We start from the raw sequence: 21,423 nt of genomic DNA, 5'->3' as shown, positions 1-21,423 counted from the left end.
TGTAGAAGTAATACAATTAATCTGGTGAAGTAGGTGTACCAAGTGCATTTTTAATTGAATTTGAATTTAGACCCAGCCATAGCTGATGATTGTCAGCCCCTGCTTCAGACAGTATCACCCCTCTAGATAATGTTTCTTGTCTCCCAAGCAACATGCTGGAGTGATAACAGCTCTCTTTTGGTGACTGACTCTTCTGTAAGATTTTCCTTAATGCTGACTTCCTTCATGGGTACTCTCTGAATCTGCCCTTCCTCACTGCTCTCTGCCTCTTCCCTACACCTCTGGGGGCCCTGGATTTGCTTTGGCACCCGAGGTACATGTAAACTTGTGACTGGTGTTCAGGAAGTGGAGGGCTTGATGATTAAATTCTTTTTACAGGCGTTTGAGCACGTACTGTAGTCAGCTGCCTGCTTTTATTTTTTGCAGGCAGTTGCTTTTCATTTGCATCCATATTGTGCTAAATGCTACCTATTGCTCCATGCAGAAATGCAGCATAGTTCAGAAAATACATTCTAGTATGACTGCTATTGCTGTTTCCGGAATGGGAGTTGCTAGGTAACTTTGAGATAGGCAAGGTAAGGTGTATCTGAGGGGAAAAAGGGGAGGAAGTGAAAAATACAACAGATTGTTGAGTTGTGAATGTGACTTGTGTTTGTTATCTAGGCTTTGAGATGAAAACCTACGCTTGGTCATGCTTGCATAAGACATTACTGTAGTCGTGTCTTTCTGATTTTCCTGGAATAGAAACCTCATTAAACTGTATGAAATAATAAGAAAATCTTTCAAAGCAATCCTTCTGTTCTCCTCATGCCACCAATATCAAAACACAAACATTTATTCTCTCTTTTCCCTCTCCCTTTTTTTTTTTATTTTATTTTTTTTTTACTTTCTCTTCCTCAGTCTCTGACTGATGTCTTTCCTTTCTCCTTTGAAGACTCATTCAGAGCCTGTGTCAATCTGGACCTAAAATCTCTGAGTTTAAAGCTGCATTTCTGGCACAGTAACATAAATTATCTACGCTGGTTTGCTGCAGACAAAAAGCACATCCATCCTGATTCTTGCTTTTTGCCCCTCTCTGATTGTGCTCATATTTTCAAGTGCTTCTTCACAATAAACTTACCATGCCCCATGTCAAATACGCATCTCCTCCCATACCATTATGATATTCTTACCAAGTCCAAAATACCTTTCAGGAAATTTGGCACTCAAATGGAAATGGTGCTTATGTCTGGCAAGATCTGACAGTCGAGGAGGGTTCTTGGTACACTTCTGGCACTGTAACTATCCAACAGAATATGTCAAATCATGACAAAGGATGTAACAAGATAATAATGTCAAAAACCATGTAGTTTGGTGAAATGAAAACTCAGCCACTCTGCTGGATTGTTTTTCTGCACTTGGACAAGGCATAAGGGAAACTCATTCACTGTTACTGTCGATTGAAGTTCAGAATCTCACATTTAGACACAAATCTTATTAATACAGTATTTGGAAACAATTGGCCTCAGACCTGCAGAACAATGTATCTTTTTGGACTTGTAAAACAGGATTTTTAGGGTTGTTTTACAGTTTGTCTTTGCAGCCAGACTAGCTTGACTTGTTCCTGAAAGCATTTTTGGCCTCCTATCACAAACTGAATTGACATCATTTCCTGCATAAATAGAGTAGGAATTAAAACTTCCTATTAGGAAGCCAAGGCAATTTGGAGAAAAAAACAACAAACCAACCAAAAACCAAACCAACCAAAAAAAATATCCCAACCAAATGCATCTTTAAGTCATGAGACCTTGCTTTTGGCATGCTATTGTACTTTTCAAAGCTTCTGAATGGCTGCACATTAAGAAAGGTTTGAGCTGTCCAGTTATTTAGACTTCCTTTACTCACCTGAACTGCTGACTTTGTCTGTCCTTTCTTGCATAATAACTACTTTTTGATTGCTTAAAAGTACCGAAGCTTGTCCGTCAGATTTGTTATGTTTAGTCTTACCTAATTCTGTATGTCTTGTATTGTTTTACCTTGTAGGGTCCACCTTGAAACGACTATGTCTAGGCAAAGATCACAGTAGTAGTAACTATCCCATTTTTGTTTCTCAGTATTTCCTTCATGGCATGGGATGTTTTCTGCTTTATTTTATTAGTTATTTTTTACTAAAAGCTAATCATTTAATAAATAGAGCTGATGCACTTATACCGGTATGAAATTTGACTGTATAAACTGTGGTACTTTCATGATAATGCATGTGCTATGATGTCTTGGGGATCAACGCATGCTGCAAGACACTTGTGGTATTCTTTGTGTGTGAGACTGTGCACGCATGCGGCCAGAAAACTGGATTCAGTGTTTGTCTTTCTGAAATACACACCTTTATATGACTGCAGTTCTCTGCTGGAGGAATTTATAGCTTAAAGCAATCTTGTTCCCGTTGAGCTGCATGAAATACAAAACACTAATTGAAGAGCTTTCCTGTCAAAAATCTTATTTTTCTCACTGGTCCCTTTCCCCCAAGTAAAGGAAAACAAGCAGTGTCCACTTAGAAGTTACGTTGCGGGTTGAATGCATGATCATTTAAAGGTTCTTAATGTATTTTGTATAACCATAGGACTAATTAGTTTACTTGGTTTCATTGGCTGGTAACTGATTAACAGAAACAAGAAGACTGAATGTTCATGTTTGCTTCTATGATAATTTTACCACAGTTCAATGAACTTTTTGCTTGGAGAGATGGTCTTTATTTCAAATCTTTAGCTATATCAAGTATGTTAGGTGAAAAGTTACCTTACATTTTCTGCTTAGGTCAAATTCAGGCACCTTCAGTTGCTGTTCCCTGCTGGTCTTGCTGTGTCAGACTTGTAGCTACCAACACATAAGAAAGATTATTTTTGTTCCTAGTCCGTCTAGAAAGAAGTGATCATATAAAATGAAACACCTGTCAATACTCTTCCTGTCTGCTTTTGTCTGTACCAAAAGTTCTTTATCTTTACCTCAAAACTTCACACACCTGCTATGTCCTCCTCTCCTTTTCTGTCATGATCCTGATGGGCTTTTTCCCAAAAAAAAACATATGCAGATGGCAGAGTAAATGGTCCTAGCACCATCAAGAGAGACTGGGGGTTCCTGGAGGTGTAGTAGCCAACCCTACTTGTAACCTATATGACAGTTACATGCTTCCAGGAGGACAGTAAACTGATGCAAGTACAATAAATGGTAAATTTACTTTTTTAAACACGTGCAGTTTTAGCAAGTGATACATCCTGCCTCCCACTTGCTCGTCATGGTCTCCTTGGAAGAGACTTTGTAAGCCTTAGGATGTCCATGTTACTGGGACTGCCTTCCTTTCTTCTCTCCAAGACATTAATTTTGCCTAGAGAGAAGTTGTGGGCACAACAGCTAGTGGTCGAGGTAGCAGAATGGGAGAAAAACAGTGAATGCATTGGACTCAGACCATTTCTTTAAGCAAAGGTGTTCTGTGGAAAGGAGGGGGAGGGATAAAATTTTGAAAAGCCACCATTTGAGTTGGAGTAGATGAGAAACTGTTTGAGCAGGGCAGTGGTGAAGCAGAGATGTCATCCTCAGCTTTCTTTGTGTGTGGTTTTCCAGGATCCTCGACAAACAGTCTCGCAACGTGTCCTGAGCCCCTCCCGCAATCAACCCTGCAGGTTCAGGCCAACAACAGTAACAACAAGAAAGGGACATTCACAGATGATCTTCACAAGCTGGTTGACCAGTGGACAAGCAAAACTGTTGGAGCTGCACAGACAAAACCTTCTTTAAACCAACTGAAGCAGAACCAAAAAAGGCAAGACATGGAGCCAAAGGCTAATCCCATGCAAACGCAGAATGAGACATGTGGAGTAAGTGGCACTCCTTGAAGAACGTACCTTTTGTTATGTGTCTGAAAGCCTTTGCAGAACTCAGATTTTGAGGAGGACATAGACTAAAATTACTTCAGATAGATGCTTCCTATAAATGTCCATCTCCTTTCATTAAATACTAAACCAGACTTTTTGTTTTTAAATTGTCTTTTGGAATAATCTTAAGGGATATATGGGCTGCTATATATATATTAAAAATATATATTTTTAAATAGCAAACTGCTTATTAACAGCAATATACAGCAATACTCTTACGGTTAACCATGTGTTGCTCAATTTAAGTTTTAACCGTTACTTCTTTTTGATGTTTAATATTAGTCTTCCTTAGGCAGAGCAGTGGCAGGGCTGGTGACTTGGTGGTAGTGAGCCTTTGGTTTAGTGGAAGTGGAGTGAGGATTGTGCTGAGACAGAGGAGAGCTGGATGTGGTTCTGACCCTTGCTTCTTGTACTGGGCATCTTTGAGGTGCTCTGACTTATGAAAATACTATCTTCAGCAATGCTGTGAAAGTAAACTAGAACAAAATAGAAATCAGATGTACCCCCATTCAGCCTGTCTTACTTTCAGTAGCAGGGGGAAAATATCGTGATGTGCATTCATGTGTGCTTTCTGTGCTTATTTCCATGGCTGAGTGATAATATGGAGGCAGGCACAAAAATGAATGAAGTTGTATTTAGAATCCCAGTTTACTATTCTGTCACACCCTGGTCTGGATTTCCAGACCTCTTCCTCTTCCTTATGGCTGGATGATCCGTTGACTAATAATTTTTGCTGGATTAATTTTTATTTGGAAGATTGGAGATTAAGCCAAACTTAGGGGGAAGTAATTTTAAAAGTAGTGGAACAGTGGAAAGAAAGCTGGTGAGGGACTGCTTTGCAATCCCTTTAAAAAGTAGTAACTGGATATGGGTAGTAAACCATTGCCTTTTTGGCATGTAGGAAAAAAACCTTGAATGCACCAGTAGTAAATCTGTAGTTATCTGTGAGGTGAGATGTGCCCAAGTAGGAACTGAAAACATGTCTGTTGTGATACCTGGTGGTTTCTGAGTTAGTGGGATCACTGACTTCACAGGGAAAAGCACTTGTGCAAATTTCACAAGGATTTTACATCAATTCTTAGTTGCCGTAAATGAGCAAACCCCAGAGAGTGAATAATCGTTCTACATAGTAATGGCTTAACCAGTATAAACCTGTTCTGGAATAACAGTGGCATCTCCTTAAGACCCTATTAGTTCTCATAAAATAAATCAAAAGAGATGCTTGTAGATACAAATTGAAGATTTCCAGAAAGTGATGGTGAGGGCACAGATTCTGTTAAGTCAGTTCTTACGCTCTTTTGATGTGCTTTTTGCAGCTCCATGTCTCTTTGGTGAGACACCTACAATAGTTTGAAGCAATCAATGGGAGTGGTTTTGACTCTTGAAAAGAGAGTGATTACTTTGCTTCTTTAAATCACCCATTAACATTAATTTAGGATTATTTTTACCTTCTGCAGTCTTGGTGTCTCTATTTCAAAGCCTGTGGAGAAGGCCCAGGTATTGCTGTGAGAGGAACAGGAATGTCCCTATCTCAATACACTTATTTTAGAGGGGTTGTTTCCTTCTAGAACATGGCAGTTGTTCCAGGGAATTAACATTTCTTTTAGAGGTAATTTACCAGGAGCACAGAGAGGTTGGGATTCCCTGCTCTTCATTTCAGGACATTCCTTGCTGCTTGGAGTGGCAGTTAGTTGGGCTTCGCCAGCCCACACTAGCTTGCCCTGGGTGGTTTTGTGCATCAAGTCCTTGTAGGGCCATGTAGGCTGCAGAATAGATGCAAAGGTGGATGGCAGGTATTAATAATGTGGTCATTGTTGCGATATTTTGGCCATGAAGGTGACACAGAATGCTGCCGATGATAGAAAACAGGGCAATGGATATGACTTAAAAGACTTTGGAAAGGCTTGTTTTGGGAGTTGAGCATCATTCTGCTGTCTGTACCTCTTGAAATTCACCCTAAAGGGGAAATTGAAGTTAAGGGATGAGAAGGATTCATGATGTTGGGAGAAAAATATCTCAAAGAGGAGGAAGGAAATTGTGTGCAAACACCCTCAGTCTGGACAGCCAGAGAAGTGACCCTTAATCAGCGCCTGGTGTGATGAGCGGCATGGGGAGATGTTACACCTCCGCAGAATCACTGTTGAGTCCACCTTTTAAAGTGATAATGGAAAGACAAAATGAACTGAGGGGATCATATAAAGGATGGCAAAATAGCTTTCTCACAGGGAGTGTATAAAGCTGGGGCTGTCCTTCTTCAGTCGTCTTTTAACAGCATCTTTTTGTCCTCTTTTTGATCAAGTAGAAAAATGCCCTTGCAAGAGAAGAGTAAGGAGCACTAAATATATTTCCAGCCCATCAGAGAAAGTTATAATACGGTTTTATGTTGGAAATAAAGGCAAGGTAAATTGGAAACATGGTGATTCTTATGCTTTTTTTTTTTTTTTTTTAATGGGAACAAACTAGCAGGCAGGTTGTCTGCTATGTTCAGACTGGGTGGTTAGAGGCTATTGCTGGTCCTGTGTGATGAAAGAGGGGCAGGAGGAATGCAGAATTCATGCCTTCAGTTCTAAATTGTCTCTGGAGGTTATTGGACAGAAAGATGTATCCTTGAAGGGTTTTTAAACAGGAGTAGGAAGGATGTGAGTAGTCCCATAGTGCTATGTTAGGTAGAGCTCTCCTGCAATTAACAACACTCAGAGATCTTGTACGTAACACAGCTGCCATGTAGGTGATGAGCATCCTCCTGGCATGGAAGTCTAGGGTTCTGTCGTAGAAGGTATCACAAAGGAGGCATCAGATCAAATGGCCTGTGTATTTGGGTTCTTAACATCCAGGCCAAAGGAAAATTGCAACAAATCCTTATTGGTGAGGGTAGAGTTATTTTATTTATTTTTAATTCATCATTTTCTTTTACTGTCCACCCACTGTTATTAATATGCAGGGTGGCTGTGTCACTGTGTGGCTCACTTTAAGTCTTCTCTTTTACCTGGAAACAGAGGAGTATTACTCTCTGGATTATCTTTTTTTATTTGAGATGCTTCTACCAACATCAGCAAACTGTTTGTTATGTGAATATAGTATAGTATTGGTACCTTTTTAAGTGAAAGATACTCTTCAAGGCTGGAAATCAGCTTAGAAGAGATGTTGGTGATGTGTTTGATAAAGTGGTTTTATATTCATCCTTTTTATCCTCAAAAGTGTAGAAAGCGATAAAATAATCGGTGTGTGAAGGAGGACTTTAAATTCTGCTTTGGTTCTGTGAAAGTTATCCGTCAAATCCTGGTTGATACATATTAGAAATTTATGGGGGAGCCTTTGAGCATCCAGTTACGTCACAGGAACACTGAAATGTTCCTTTTAATATGTTTTATCTAAACATGGAAGTACACAGATTCTCATCACCAGTAATTTGAAATGTGATGGGAGACATTAGGAAGAACTGAAGCCAAACTGCCTGATAATAGTTCTTTCTCTTATGCTTGTCTGTGTTGAAGACATGATGAAATAATCCCTTTTTACAGGTAATTGTGGTTACCATCAGTCAAGGAATACCCTCAGGAACATGAACTGCCTTGTGTGTAAAGAGTACTGAGTATTGTGCAGTTAAAGGCATTATTTGAAGATGCCTGGGAATAAAGGGCTTACCAAAATGTTTTCTGTTCTTCATACTGTCACATTAGCTCCATGGCTTTTAAAGAAAAAACTATTACCCAAAAAGAGCTGTAAATGTGTTCCAAGTCCATAATAAGGTTGTTTCTGTGAACGTGCGGGTCCGCGTCAGTCCATAATATGTGCTGGGGCTTAGACAACATCTTCCATAGCTGCACATCTGTTTACATTTAGTACACCTTGGTCTTAATGAGCTGGCTGCCTGGGAAGCAGGCTTTCTGGAGACAGCCTCAGATAGGAAAACAGACTGGAAGAACTAGTAACACCTTGTACTGTGTCTTCCTTCTCTATTGGATTGGAAGAATAGAAAAAATAGGATGAATCTGTGTTTGAAGCTATTTAACACTGCCTTCTGGGTCTGAATGTCAGAACAGCTTTCCAGGAATCTGGAAGAGCACAAACACAAATCTTCTGTAGCACCTCAGAACTGTGGGGTTTCACCAACCTGGAAAAAGGTGATTTAAAAAAAAAAAAAAGAGATGCATTCCCATCCTTCCCCTGCTCATGAGGGCAGCCAGCTCTAACCCTGTCCTGTGATTCAGTTTTGTTCAATGGTAGTTGGACCATGCAGAAGTAAACAAGTAATGCAAATAATGTAGCCATCAAGATGTAGCTGAAAGAAAAATAGTCTAAATCCTGCATTTTTAGAATGGCTTGTGATAGTTACAGTCAACTTTCACAGCACAATTACCCTGTTTCATACGTTCTGATGGAAAACCAGAAGTATTTATAATGATTATAAGTCAAACACAACTCCTAGCTACAGTACTGTGAAAGTATATAGCTATGAATATTGCTGAGGTAGCACTGTAGAGCTTGCTTGGTCTAAAGCATGAGAACAAGGTGGAGACTTTCAAAAAGGCTGAAGAGAGGTGGGTTTTTTCGTGAACTACCATAGGCTTTGTTTTTTTGTGGGTTTTGTTTCATTTTTATTCATGTTCTTGTCTATGATGTTCTTTGTATATTATTCTTGTTTCTCAGTGGCTATGTGTGATTATATGGGGGGGACCCGAAGAAGTGGCAGTAAGGGAAAGACTGGCAGGAGAAGGCAGGCATTTGGGCAAGCAGGAGCAGGAGGTAGCTTGCACCTGGCAAGGACTTGTACAAGCCTTACCTGCTTCCCTCAAGGCAGAGGTTTATTAGTGCAGGGAGAGTTTGGCCAGTGCAGGAGAGGAGGGGGCATGAGCAGAGGTAAGAAGGTAGCATGCAGGTGTCACCATAGGTATTTGTTCAGTGAGTATGTTGTTTTTGCAGAGGAGGCTATTTGAATCAGGGAGTCAGCCAGGTTGATCTTTAAGATTAAATCCAACCATTCCCCAGCACTGCCGAGGCCACCACTAACCCATGGCACTGAGGCCTCGTCTCCACGCTGTGTGAACACTTGCAGGGATGGTGACTGCAGCCCTGCCCTGGGCAGCCTGTTCCAATGCCTGAGCACCCTCTGGGGCAGGAATTGTTCCTCAGCTCCATCTAAACCTGCCCTGGTGCAGCTTGAGGCCGTTTCCTCTTTTCCCATCCCTTGTTCCTTGGGAGCAGAGCCCAGCCCCTCCTGGCTCCATCCTCCTGTCAGACAGTTGGAGAGAGTGATAAGATCCCCATAGCCTTCTTTTCTTGAGATGCACAGGAAAAGAGAAGGAGGGGGATTTCACTTCCTTACCATATGACATTGGATACATTTTAGGATGTCAACCCAGTCTCTCTTCCAAAAAAAAAAATAAAAGGAAAAGAAAACCCCTATGAAATAGCTCCAGCAGACTTTCTTACATGGGAATGACATTGCAGCGTTGTTGTTAAATTCATTATGTTTGAGACTCTATCTTATCAGCCTGCTTAAGGCCAGGGCAGCTGACTTTGCCAGGTTCTATACAGGTAGCAGAACAAATAGAAGTAAATTAATATGGGAATATTAAAAATTAAATAATATCACCCATAGTTGGCCAAGTCATTTAATAAATCTCATTCCTCATTACTAGTGTTGCATCATCTAAAATTGATTTAAGAAGGGAAAAGATTACTTTATGCTCCTGCAGGAGGATTGGAGTATTTTAAATCCAAATGCTTGTCCTGTTTGACTGCAGGCTGTGGCTATAAAGCTCTTCTGGTTTTCTGTGATCTCTAAACGTTGGTTGCTTTAGCAGGGTACAGGAGTCTGATACTGTACCACTTGTTTTCAATTCAAAACTTCAGCGTAAAAGAAACAATTTCCATCCCTACCTTCAAGCTGTGGGAATACCAAAGTCCAGAAGTTGCACTGTAAGCTGTGGCCTCATCACTGCTAAGATATAGTGTGCTGTAGGTGATGCATATTTTGGCATCGACAGTTTGTGCCAGAACTGGCACCAGTTATGGAATCCTGGAATCATTTAGGTTGGAAAAGACCTTTAAGGTCCTGGAGTACAACTGTTATCACAGCACTGCCAAGGCCAGCACTAAACCATGTCCCCAGGTGCCACATCTACATGTCTTTTAGGTACCTTCAGGGATGCTGACTCTTATCACTGCCCTGGGCAGCTTTGAACAAACAAGGCAGTAGCTAAGAGGAGAGGTCACCTGCCTAAGGATGGAGCTACAGATCATGTGTCCTTTCAGCACAGAATTGGCCAGCTCATGAGTGATGGGAGAACTTGGGGTTCACAGTTTTACTTGTGGCCTTCAGCCCCCCCAGCAGCTGTAGCGCCTGTGCTCAGGGGTGAAACACCCCCTTACCATTGACAAGGCACCCAGGGGCCTTCCTTTTGGTGTACTTCCATTAAAATACCAACTGTTGGGTTGCAATGCCGAGCTAGGTCTGTTTATGGCTATGACTTTGTCCTCAGTGTAGGTGCACACCTTGTTCATCACGGCATGAATGTCTACCCGCTTCCCTTTGAATTTTATTAACAAAGTGACTTGCAGTCTCTTGGCTTTCCTAGAGCTGAGAAATCTGCAGCTCCTGTTGCTGTTTTGAAAGCACTCTTCTGGTGCATGTTGATTTTGGTGTTTCAGTTGGCATCTACATGCAGCAAGAAATGGGTTGTTTCAGCCTCCTATTAGTGTTGAGTTGTCATAGCTGGTTAAGAGATGATGGTTAAAAAATGGCTTTGACCAAGAGACTTCTATCCAAGGGAAGACTCAAGAGCTAGATGTCTTGTTGCCTCTTAGAAGGTAGAGGAAGCAACCTTAAATCATTGACATGCATTTGTCAAGACATTAGCTGGTTTTAATAAGTAGGTATAATGCTTGGTTTGGGAACATGATGCGATTTTCTTTCCAGTTGTAGAAATATAGCCTTAAATATAGCTGATTATGGAGTAATTTAGCTGCAAAAAGGTCAGAAAGAATGAACTGGGTAGAGGCAGTTTTCTCATTATGTTAAAGGAACTGAAAATAAGCACCAGGTTAGAATTTTTAAATAGGACCACTTACTAAAATGATACCTTACAGTTTCAATGCTACTGAATAATCTACTGTTTCTGTAAGAAATTATATATATTGATTAGGTACATCTATGGGCATCCATTGTCATCCACTCACAGTTGTCCAGTTTGGTGGAAACCATCATTTTGAGGATGTTAAGACAAGGGTCTAATAACAGCTTAAAGAAGTCTTCAGTTCTTAAAAACATGTCCTTATTGTTCTTTGATTTCTGATGCTAATCTGGGGGGAATTTTTATACATGAATAATGTTAAATTTATTATACTAAAGCAACGTTTCTCTTAGTTTGATGCTCACCATCAGGTTCAGGTTTCGGATTAGAAATGGAGACAGTGGAGTGAAGAAGGGTATCGCATGTTTCTGTAGTTTTGTAAAATCTGCTTTCCAGCACAGGTTAGTGCCCCAGAGTGGTAAATCCCAGAGTGACACTGCCATTTTTATTTTTAGTTGAGAAGAAGTACTAAAATCAAAAGCAGAGAGTAAGCATTCCATACAGCCTTACATATATAGTCTTTTTTTTTCTGCTGAAATTTCACCTTCATGCCAATTTTATCAATTTAATGTGAAATATCAAATTAACTGGAGAATCCCAGGCTTAAATAATCCCAGAATCCCAGGCAGGTTTGTGTTGGAAGGGACCTTAAAGCTCATCCAGTTCCAACCCCTGCCACAGACAGGGACCCCTTCCACTGGAGCAGCTTGCTCCAAGCCCCTGTGTCCAACCTGGCCTTGAACACTGCCAGGGATGGGGCAGCCACAGCTTCTCTGGGCACCCTGTGCCAGCGCCTCAGCACCCTCACAGGGAAGAGCTTCTGCCTAAGAGCTCATCTCAGTCTCCCCTCGGGCAGGTTAAAGCCATTCCCCTTGGCCTGTCCCTGCAGGCCCTTGTCCAAAGCCCTCTCCAGGTTTCTTGTAGGCTTCCTTCAGGTACTGGAAGGCTGTTACAGTTTGTCCCCTAAGCCTTCTCTTTTCCAGGCTGAACAAACACAAATATTTCTGATTTCAAAATTTTTGTCTTAAACCAAGAAAAAAAAACCTAAAAACCAAACACAGCAAACCCACAAACAACCCCCGTCCCTCCCACAAACAAAACTAACCCCTAAAAGACTAAAAGCCACAAAAGAGAGTGCCCCCCAAGCTCTGAGTGCACGGTGCCATCCCTGTGCTCTCCCCAGCCACCAGCCCAGATGCAGAGCCGTGGTGATGGCAGCGGCCGCAGCCATGGCACTGGGGGAGCAGCACCGCCGTGGTCCCTGCATGGCCGCGTGTGTCTTGGCACAGCCATGCATGTCGTGGCAGGGAGGGAGGAGGAGCTCTATAGCGATGCTTTTTGTATTTTTCTTTTTGTAGGTTAATTCAGTAAGAACGGGATTGGGGAAAAAATACGTTGTTCCAGTGGCTTGTCCCATGCCCGCTGCATTAGCTCCTGGAGTGTCACCGTCCCTGCCAGTGCCTATACCAGGGCCTGCCCTCTCTGTCACAGTGACCCCTTACGTGATGCCTCTCTGTCAGTACGGTGGAGTTTTCCCGAGGCCGGTTTACGGAGCGCAGTGGCGTGTTGGCGGCGCGGGCATTGCACGGTTCTCGCCCCTCAGCAGACCCTGCCTGCGGATGTTCCCGGTGCCGCCGCGGGCTGCCGAGCCGCCCGGCCCGCACCTGCCCACCCTCGGTAACGGGAATGTCCCGTGGAGTGTCTGATGTGTAGATGATGCCATTTGTGTCGGATGAGGCAGGGGTCCAGGCCCGTGAGCATACTCAGCCATACGCTGCATCCAGCAATCACTGTGAAATGGTTTCACAAAAGATCCTTCGTCTGTGGTGGCAATATTTGCTTCTATTTCATTGCTGAAGACACTTTATTCTGTTGTGTTCTGATGTTTTACACTTGCGATCCTTAAAGTCGATGTACTTGAATTGATGACTAGAAAATTGTACTAACCCCTGCAGGAGTACAGTGCCTTGAATTTCTGCTTTTCAGTTCCAGCTGGAAAGAGATGTAAAATTATGTGAAAGGTGTTGTTTTATTTACAATCCACCTGTGAGTTTGAGTTCTTCTCAGTTGCGAAGATATTGAAGATTTACAGTTAACGTTCTCTATCAGTTTCATTCTACAGTAAACGCTTTTATTTTAATTCATGGGATGAATTTTCATTTCTGAAGCTTTAAAATAATCATCGTGAGGTGAGATTCGTTTGATGTGCTGATAAAAATTGTGTTTGTAAACAGAATAGTGAAATGCGCATTTTAAAATAGAAGCATTTACAGAGTGATCCAAGTAAGTTGTATATAAGGACAGGTAATAGCTTCAGGCAGTGCAATTCATTCTCTTCCATAGCCTTTGGTAAAGTTGTTGTAGACAGCAACTTATTTCTCTACCAGGCAGGCATATACTGTTTTGTTCCGGATCAGCAGCAAATTGGATTACATTTTCTATCCCCCGCGGGGCTTTGACAATTTACTTAAATTACAAATTCATGCACGTTTCATAACTGAAGAAATCTCACTGAAATTGTGATGTAGGAGAACGTACCTCCGGGTTATTGTAAGAGCCTTGTAAGTATAGCACTGGTGTGTGTTCTGGCCTCCGAGGTGAAGAACGGTGGTTTGCCACTGACATGCTAGCAGTATTCATGCTAAAACGGAATGAGAATGTGAAGCTGTGCTTTTTCCTATGTGACGCTTCGGTTCTGGAGTCTCACCACCCTGTGTTTGAATTCTTTTTTTTTCTTATTTTTTATTTCTTTTTTTCGTTTGACTCAAGTTTGCGCTCTAGGTGCCATGGACACCTCTCTCCTGTTTGAAAGTTGCTTTTTACCCGTTTTACTGTGCATAGAGTCTCCACCTGCACCTCTCGGTCTAAAGGCACAAGACAACCACTAACACTCATTTGCTGATGGTAAGTCTCTTTTCCCTGGGATCGCTAAGGGAGAGCATTGCAGGCACAGGTTCCAACCACGTGGTCACATCTGAAGGCACGTTGCTCTCTATCTCTACTGCGATGCCATTTTATACTGTCTGCGGAAGGGCAGAGCTGTCTTGTGCTGCCAAGCTGTGAATTGTATAGTTCTATTGTACTTTGAGCATTATATCTGTCTAAATTATTTTGTTTGTACCCTTTGAATATCTTATTCCATCAATTCAGTTAGAATTGAATTTTATAGACAATTATGCAGAGTCTTCTGCCTGGGCAAAATACTTACTGTAGTAAGAGATTTCTGTTCTCTGTAACATGTATCTTTAATTTGTTTGGGTTTTTTAGATTCATGTCTGTATGCTTCATGAGCAAACATGGAAAATATGTTCTCACACCAGTTTTCCTTCAGCTTGCACTGAATCTTACAGTTTATGTCGCTATTGCCTGTTGTATAGTCCATCCCTTGTATACTGACAAAGTCAGTGGCACTAAAGACCCTGAGAAATTGTATAGATTAAAAAGAAGAAAAATAAACATTTTGTGCTTGAAAATTGTGTGAAAAACCCAGTGTTTTTCTAAACCATAGAACTGTGTTGATTCCCAGCTGCTCCAGTAACTCTGCGTTTGTTTTCTGGACTTTTATCCCTTGGCTTGCGTAGAAGGAGCAGATGTGGTGCCTCCAGTGTTTCTCAGGTTCTGCCCATAGGTGACACATCCCACCTCTTGGCAGCTGTAGAAGTGAAACGGTGCTCCAGAACTTGCATAGTGCCTCCTCGCTGGTTACGTTGATGAAATCCCCCTGCCCCCCCTGCTGTATTTCTGATGTTATGCTGGCACCAGTCTGAAACATTAAATGGATTCTTTTGAGCAGACAGTACCTTCAGTGTTGCTGGTGGTACACAGGAGGATGCTAGATCTTGGTAGGTGATGGAACAAGCATGTGGAAGAGGAAACGTGTGTCTCCTACACTGAAACATGCTAGAGAAGCCCTTTTAACTTGAGCCTGGCATCACTGAAATCCAGGGAAGGGAAGATAAGATATTCAGTGTGGACAATGCAAGCCCCTCTTGCTTTGCTTGCATTGGGCACCCTGCCTGAGCCAGGCTTCAGTGCAGCTTCCATTTTTCTGTTGGGTATGTTCTTAGCTGCTGCATCTCCAGCTGGCACTGGGGACAAACACTGACTCAGAGGTTGGTGTCTGCATTTCAGTGCTCATCGGTTTAATTGTCTGATTGTTGCCTTGGCTGCAGTTCTGAGTTTTAATTTCAAGTTAGACTTTCTTGTCCTCGATCAAGGCCGGGTTGTACAGAGCCTTGGGCAACATGGTCTAGTGTGAGGAGTCCCTGCCCATGGCAGGGGGGTTGGAACTAAATGATCTTAAGGTCCTTTCCAACCCAAACCATTCTGTGATTCTGTGCCAATTGTGTTAAAGGGTGCTTTGACCCTCAGCAGCAATTAAGCAAAGTACATGAGATGAAATAAATGGGACAACTTCTTGAGCAGAAAGTGAGGAAAGGAGCGAGAGGGACCTGAAGGGTCCGTGATGCACCATCGGGGTGGGGGGGGGTCTGTATCCAGAAAGACATTCTCCTGCAGAGCCCAGAACTGAACTAATTTTATTCCTGACTCTGAATATTGCTTTGATATGAAGCAGCCAGGGGTCAAACCTGCTGGGTTAGAATTCCTCACCTCACAGGCTTGGAGCCATGTCCCGTCGCCTGAAGTTCCCAATGCTGCTTTGCAGGGATGTGTGAAGTCAGTACGGATCCTCAGCCTTAAATACGAGGTTTTGAGGGGGTAGTTTGCAGATCTCCTTCCAGTTTTCAGTCTTTTAGAAGTTGAAGAAACTTAATACAAACATTGGAAGAACGTTTTAAACTGCCAAGTCATGCACCCAGTAGGAAATGCCAAATTAAGTTTGCCCATATGCCGTTAATTTGGCTTTCTGACTGCTATAGATGGAGTACCTAATGTGCGCTCACATCCTGTTTTCCTACCATATCCCTGGCTTGCTTGGAGAGGGGCTGGGCACACAGAAGAGCTGCTGGTGCTGCTTGTCTGCTGCAGGGATGCAAAGCTGGGAGCTGGTGCTGGCAGTGAGAGATATTTAGGTGGTTTAAGACTCTTCTGCAAATGCTGATTCAACCTCCCTGACACAGATTTCATTCAAAAGAATGACATAAAGTTGACCCTTGCAGTTTATTTGCATGTGTAACTCTGGTCTTCATTCCACAACTTAACGGAGGATATATTACTTAACTATTACTTTTTTCTGCAATATTTGACATTGGCTGGTATCAAAGACAAGATTGAATGGGCCAAATGTGGCTTTTCTTTGCTCCTACAGAGATACTCATGTTTGGGGAGTTGGGGAGTAGGATGTGCTCATACTAAATGGCAGGATTTCTGAAATGAGCTTCCTAATCAAGCTGCAGGTTCTGCCATTAGGTATTTGTGGATGGAGGTCACTAATACTTTGCATCAGTCATTGTCTGAACTTGGTTTTGTCAACAGCTGCTCTTTCTCTTCAAGCATTTATCCTTTTTTTAATAATTATTATTTTTTTTATGGTCCCAGTGCGCTGTTTTCAACTCTGAGAACATTCAGAGGTTTTCCAAACAAGCCCCATGGATGTAGCGCTTGGTGGGTCTGTGTCAGTATGGTTCAGTTAGTCCGTGTTTGAGTAGGAAAAACATCTGTTTTCGTATGTTCTTTGGGAGTTGCCTTTGCAGAGTTGTAACCAGAAGTCTTCCTTGTGAAAAGATGTGACCTCAGCATCGTTTTCCCTGTTGTGTCCCCTGCCTCTGGTTAAGAAAGGGTTCAAGTTTTTCTGAGTAAGATTGATGTCTCGGATGTTAGCTCCTATGACCTGAGTCTTCAATAATTGCTGTTGAAGTGTTGGCTTGGAGACAGAAGTCACAAATGAAATAGTTCATGGCTGTGTTTTGTACCTTATTCAAGTCCCCTTGCACTGTCTGGTTCCTTGTCTGCCATTCTCAGTCCCTGGTTTCTGGCAGTGCTGGTGGAGCAAGGTGGCAGTGCTGGAGAGGTGTGTGACTGCTCAATGTGGGCAAGGTCTCTGCAAAGCATATGAGCAGGAAACTCATGTGGTCTTCGTTGTCACAGGTGGATGAATATCTCATCGTGAGATTGAATTTATAAAACAGTAAAGTCTTAATAGTATGGGATTTCTTGCTGTGGTCATTTATTATTGATTGAATCCTTGAGGAGCATTTCTTTGATGTGTGGTGCTGGGCTGTGGTTGACTGGCACTTAGGCAGGCTGAGCTTCTGTGGAGTATTTTGGCAAGCTGTCTGCTGTGCTGATCCTTGTGGTGTTTCTTCTGAAAGAAAGTGGTAAATACAATTATTTTCCTGTCTCTGTACTCCTGAAATCAACTGTTGGTCAGATGGGAATCCTGTTCTGACTTACATATGTTGGTGACTTTTGGGGAGATACTTGCTTTTTCAGGTAGGTCTGTTTGTGGACGTGTTCTTGCAGATGCAACAGGAAGGTGATGTTCCAGCTCTGACCCTGCTGATTCTTTTATTAATGCAGATAAGCTCCAGAAGTGCGATATAATGAAGTGCATTTTAGAAGCTGTCGGGTTACAAATTCTGCCTTATGAAAGAATGTGTTGCTCAGAGGGATTTGGATGTTCTGGGGTGCTGATGTCAGCTGTGTTGGTAAATAGATTACTTACAACTGGTTCACCCGAAAGCCAAGCTTATATCAGGAGGCAGCAACTTCTGTAAATGATGTGATCCTTCCTGCTCTCTTTTCAGCAGCAGTTGTAGTGTACTAACAGGATTGTTGCTATATACGCTCAGATCTATATTTGACTATGAATCTTCTCCCATGAAATAACATTCACAATGAAGAGGCCGGGTAATTGAAGCCTTCAGTGTTACATGCAAAGCCTCACTGAGCTTTGGATTTTGCTTGCTAAGCCTGGAGAAGCTATGCAGGGAAGAGGACCTACTCTTCTGATAAAAGATCTGTTTATAACAGTGAAATTCTTGTGGCGATCTTGGTTTTTCAAAGTCTGATAAGCAAGGGAAGCTTGGATTAATTTCTTTTGATGTAGTGCCACTGGATGGATTCATGGTGCATATTTAGCACATTGTAGTTGCACATTAACAGGCCAAAGGAAAAAGTGGGAATTTTTATTTCCATTGGAAAGGAGCAGATCTCCATACTCTGCTTGTCATTATGGAAGGCACCACTGAGTGCAGCTACGGCAACATTGCTCTGGAGGAGTTTCAGGTGACAGGATGGATGTAGTGAGAGCCTCTTGAGCCACTCTTCTGGGGATATTTTGTGTCTGTCACAGCTTTCCTGAGATATTCAGGGCTCTGGGACCTTGTAAAAACCTAGGAAAGTTAAGAAGAAATAACCAGCTGCCAGCCCTTCTCAAGTGGGTGTTCTTCAGGTGCGACATAAAACACCCTAAAAAGTATTAACCTGTGTGAGTTTGGTTTTTGCAAATCAGGTAAAGCTTCCTCAGCATTCCCTTATTGTTTATTAGGTTAGATAGACTACATCTGATACTCCTCTCACAGTTAGTCAGCACTACAAGATGTGCAATCCCAGCCTTTTTCCCATAGTTCTCCCCAGCACTGAGAAAACTTTGAGTACAGCTGAGTTCACTGACCTCTTCAGTGCTGTTGCCTGTTCAGCCTTTGGAAACTTGGCCTGACTTCAGAATGAGAAGTGAAGAGCTTGTCCATGGGGTGTGGGCTAAGCATCTGCAAGGGTTCGCATGAAGAACCAGGGGCCTGGCAGTCTTGCTCTGGCTTTATGGCTGCCCTGGGCTGTAACCTGCTGCTGCCGTAAGGCTTTTCCTGTTAGCTGAACATAGTTAATTCTGTCCTGCTTTTCTGGATGAACCTCGGTGCCAAATGCTGGTTGTCCATAGTGAGCAGATGTTGACAATTGATGGTGGATTCAGGTGGATCTGCTGAACTGATGTTGACTAGAAGCCTGGGGAGGAATTATGATCAAGCCATGATTTTACTGCCTTTAAAAGTGATTCTTCCTACAAGCAGAAATACAGGAGGGAGAGAACTGGGACTGCAATTAATAAAAGCAAAGCCCAAAACACGGAGACCCGCCAGGAGCTATGCCAGGCAGACAGCATCTGTTTGCACAGTATGTCCCTGCTCTGTGTCCTTTGCCTTCCCTCTATGTCCTAAAAGACTCACTGCTATTTCCTGAAAGCATCTAACAAACCATATGCTGTATAAAGCCTACATAGGCTCGCAGATCCATAACAGTGTGCATGTTCCCTTGCCATATGAGTAAAAGGCTTTGGTGCATGTCACTGTGAGCCAGTGGGGCACGTGCCATGGGATGCAGGGGATGTGTGGTTGCACCCTGTGTGGCTGCTGCTTCAGCCTTGTGCTGTGCTCTCAGCACCCTTGTTGTGTTTTATTCTGGTACTGTCATTTCAAGCCCTTGGCATTGGTGCACACTCCCATGTCCGGCCACCTCACCCTGTGGGCCGCAAAGGGTGGTGGAGGCTGATGGATCCCCTCCCTGCCTTGTGTTCTGCTGGTGTGTGGGCTATGGCGTCCTTGCTTCCCAGGTGGGAGGATGGTCCTAGGCTTGGCTCCGTTTCCTTTGAACAAGGGAGGTGAGGTTGGACCGTGCTGCTGAGCCTGCAGGCACAGGGATGCGGTGCCCACAACCAGCCCCAGCAGTGCCACCATCCCTTCAGCAGCCTCCTGCAGCAAACACAGCACCTCATCCCTCTCCTCTCCTCAGTGACAGTCTCATCATCTGAGGGGAGCTCTGAGCGTCTGTGATAGCTTTCCCTTTCTGCCTCCCAGTACACTAGCTCTTCCCTGTGGAAATCAGGACTCTGTTCCGAGGGATTCCACAAGGTGCTTAAGTTCTGCCACCAACATGAACATCTTTATGCTTCTAAGCTTTCAGTACAACACAGGTGATGCGTTAACAGAGGATTCTGGTTTCTGTTTCCCTGCAGTACCCAAAGCACAGCTGGCATGCTCTGGCAGAAGCGTCTTCTGCCTGCTCCGGGTCCACAGGCTCAAATGGCACTTCTGGGTTTTGCTTGGGTTTTCCCGTGTGTGAAACCCATATGTGGATATTTTGTTTTTTAGATACTGAAAATGAGATCGTCAGCGACTGACACGTGGCCCCCTCAGCTACGGCGCCAAGCACAAGGCCCTGCCACGGCTAAGGAGGAGGAAGAGGAAGAAGGGAAGTGATTTATCATGTGTGAGAAATTCTGTGCCCTTCTGGTCCATTCAGTGAAATTTTGTAACTTCTTTCTAATCTTTTTTTTTTTTTTATTTATAGTTGGAAATACAAAAAATGTTATGCAAAAAAAAAAAATAAAGCAGAATTATTTTGAGGGAAAAGGAATTTGTTCCAAATTGTTCCCTTCTGTTGTGAGCCAGGTTCCCGTGAGCAGTGGCTGGAGATGAGGGAGGAGGAGGCACTCCTTTTTTCTTTCACACCATTAATTGTAAGATAAGCCAGGCACATGTATTCAGGTTCTAGTACAAAGAAGATAAGTTCCAATTCCATTTAGATTTCTTACAGTTCTTCTGTAAAGATAATACTCTATTTTAAATCCAGTTAAATCAAGTAAAAAACCCTACAGATGCTTCATCAGAGAGTAAGTTTGTGCTTGTCACTTCCCTTTTTACCTCTTTCTGACAGACTGGCCGTGTTTTCTTGCCAGAGTTAAATACAGTTCTGAAGTCACTTCTAATTTTAAATGTAAGACTAAAATCCTTCTACGGAGGAGTTGGTAATTGGAGCAATTTTTAAAAGACTTTAAAGTGCCTTCAACAAGCTAAAATGATGTAGTGGGAGATTTCTTTCTCTTAATTCCCTGACGATGGGTTTCAGCTGTCTCCAGGGTTCAGGTGACATACTGAGTAGTTTGTAGCAATAATCTCACAAGTAATCACTTATTATAAAGGACTACTCAACTTTTTCTTTAGAAAGATGTGGTTTAGCACTGTTCCTTACGAATGGGAGGGGTGCTGCTCCTGCAGTTATATGTGGGCCCCAAACTCTTCTGACCCTCTGCTGCTATGCTGTGCACCCAGGCACCTCAGCTGCTTCCTCCTTAGACAGTTCCAGACCACAGTGTTCTGGCCTTTTCACTCCTGTTTTTGATACCAGAGAAATAGGGATTTCTATTTGCCCATAAGCCTTTCAGTACCATACTTTCTCACAGCTGGAGCCTGGCATTTTGTTTTCTTGTTATCTGCCATGTCTGTCTCTTCCAAATCTTGCTTCTAAATAATAAATCTTATTTTGATGCTGTTGTTACCGATTTCCTTTCCACTTTGGCTTCTCATGCCCATCTGCAAGTGTGCTGAGAGCACAGGTGGATTTAGACATACTGCTTTAGATAATCTCTTCTGGAAGAGGCTGCTCTGTTTTAGGGTGTAGCCCAGGTACTGACTAACTTGCACTGTGGTTGGAAATGAAAGCCCTAAGATGTGCCCAGGGTCCTTCAGCTCCTCCAGGATGAC

At 42.7% G+C, this 21,423-nt stretch overlaps 1 protein-coding gene across 10 annotated transcripts in view; it reads left to right on the top strand.

Annotated features, from left to right (window-relative positions):
* The window catches only part of WNK2 (WNK lysine deficient protein kinase 2), a 121,997-nt gene extending 100,778 nt beyond the window's left edge, over positions 1-21,219 (top strand). For 7 of the 10 annotated variants that reach the window (XM_061473022.1, XM_061473030.1, XM_061473028.1 and 4 more), the window contains 3 exons: positions 2,023-2,067; positions 3,598-3,851; positions 12,343-14,460. In XM_061473022.1, the coding sequence (XP_061329006.1) occupies positions 2,023-2,067; positions 3,598-3,851; positions 12,343-12,690 (647 nt within the window). In that variant the 3' untranslated portion in view covers positions 12,691-14,460. Of the gene's footprint in view, positions 1-2,022; positions 2,068-3,597; positions 3,852-12,342; positions 14,461-20,031 lie in introns of those variants that run through there. The other 3 variants (XM_061473027.1, XM_061473026.1, XM_061473029.1) reach the window with 3 other exon arrangements.
* The last annotated feature ends 204 nt before the right edge of the window (positions 21,220-21,423 follow it).

This window comes from Pezoporus flaviventris, unplaced genomic scaffold, assembly GCF_033815535.1.
Source record: "Pezoporus flaviventris isolate CSIRO_AGI_PZ_B2104156 unplaced genomic scaffold, CSIRO_AGI_Pfla_v1 ptg000073l, whole genome shotgun sequence".
NCBI lineage: Eukaryota > Metazoa > Chordata > Aves > Psittaciformes > Psittacidae > Pezoporus > Pezoporus flaviventris.
The sequence above is the reverse complement of the archived record's forward strand: the minus strand, read 5'-3'. Positions and strand labels throughout refer to the sequence as shown.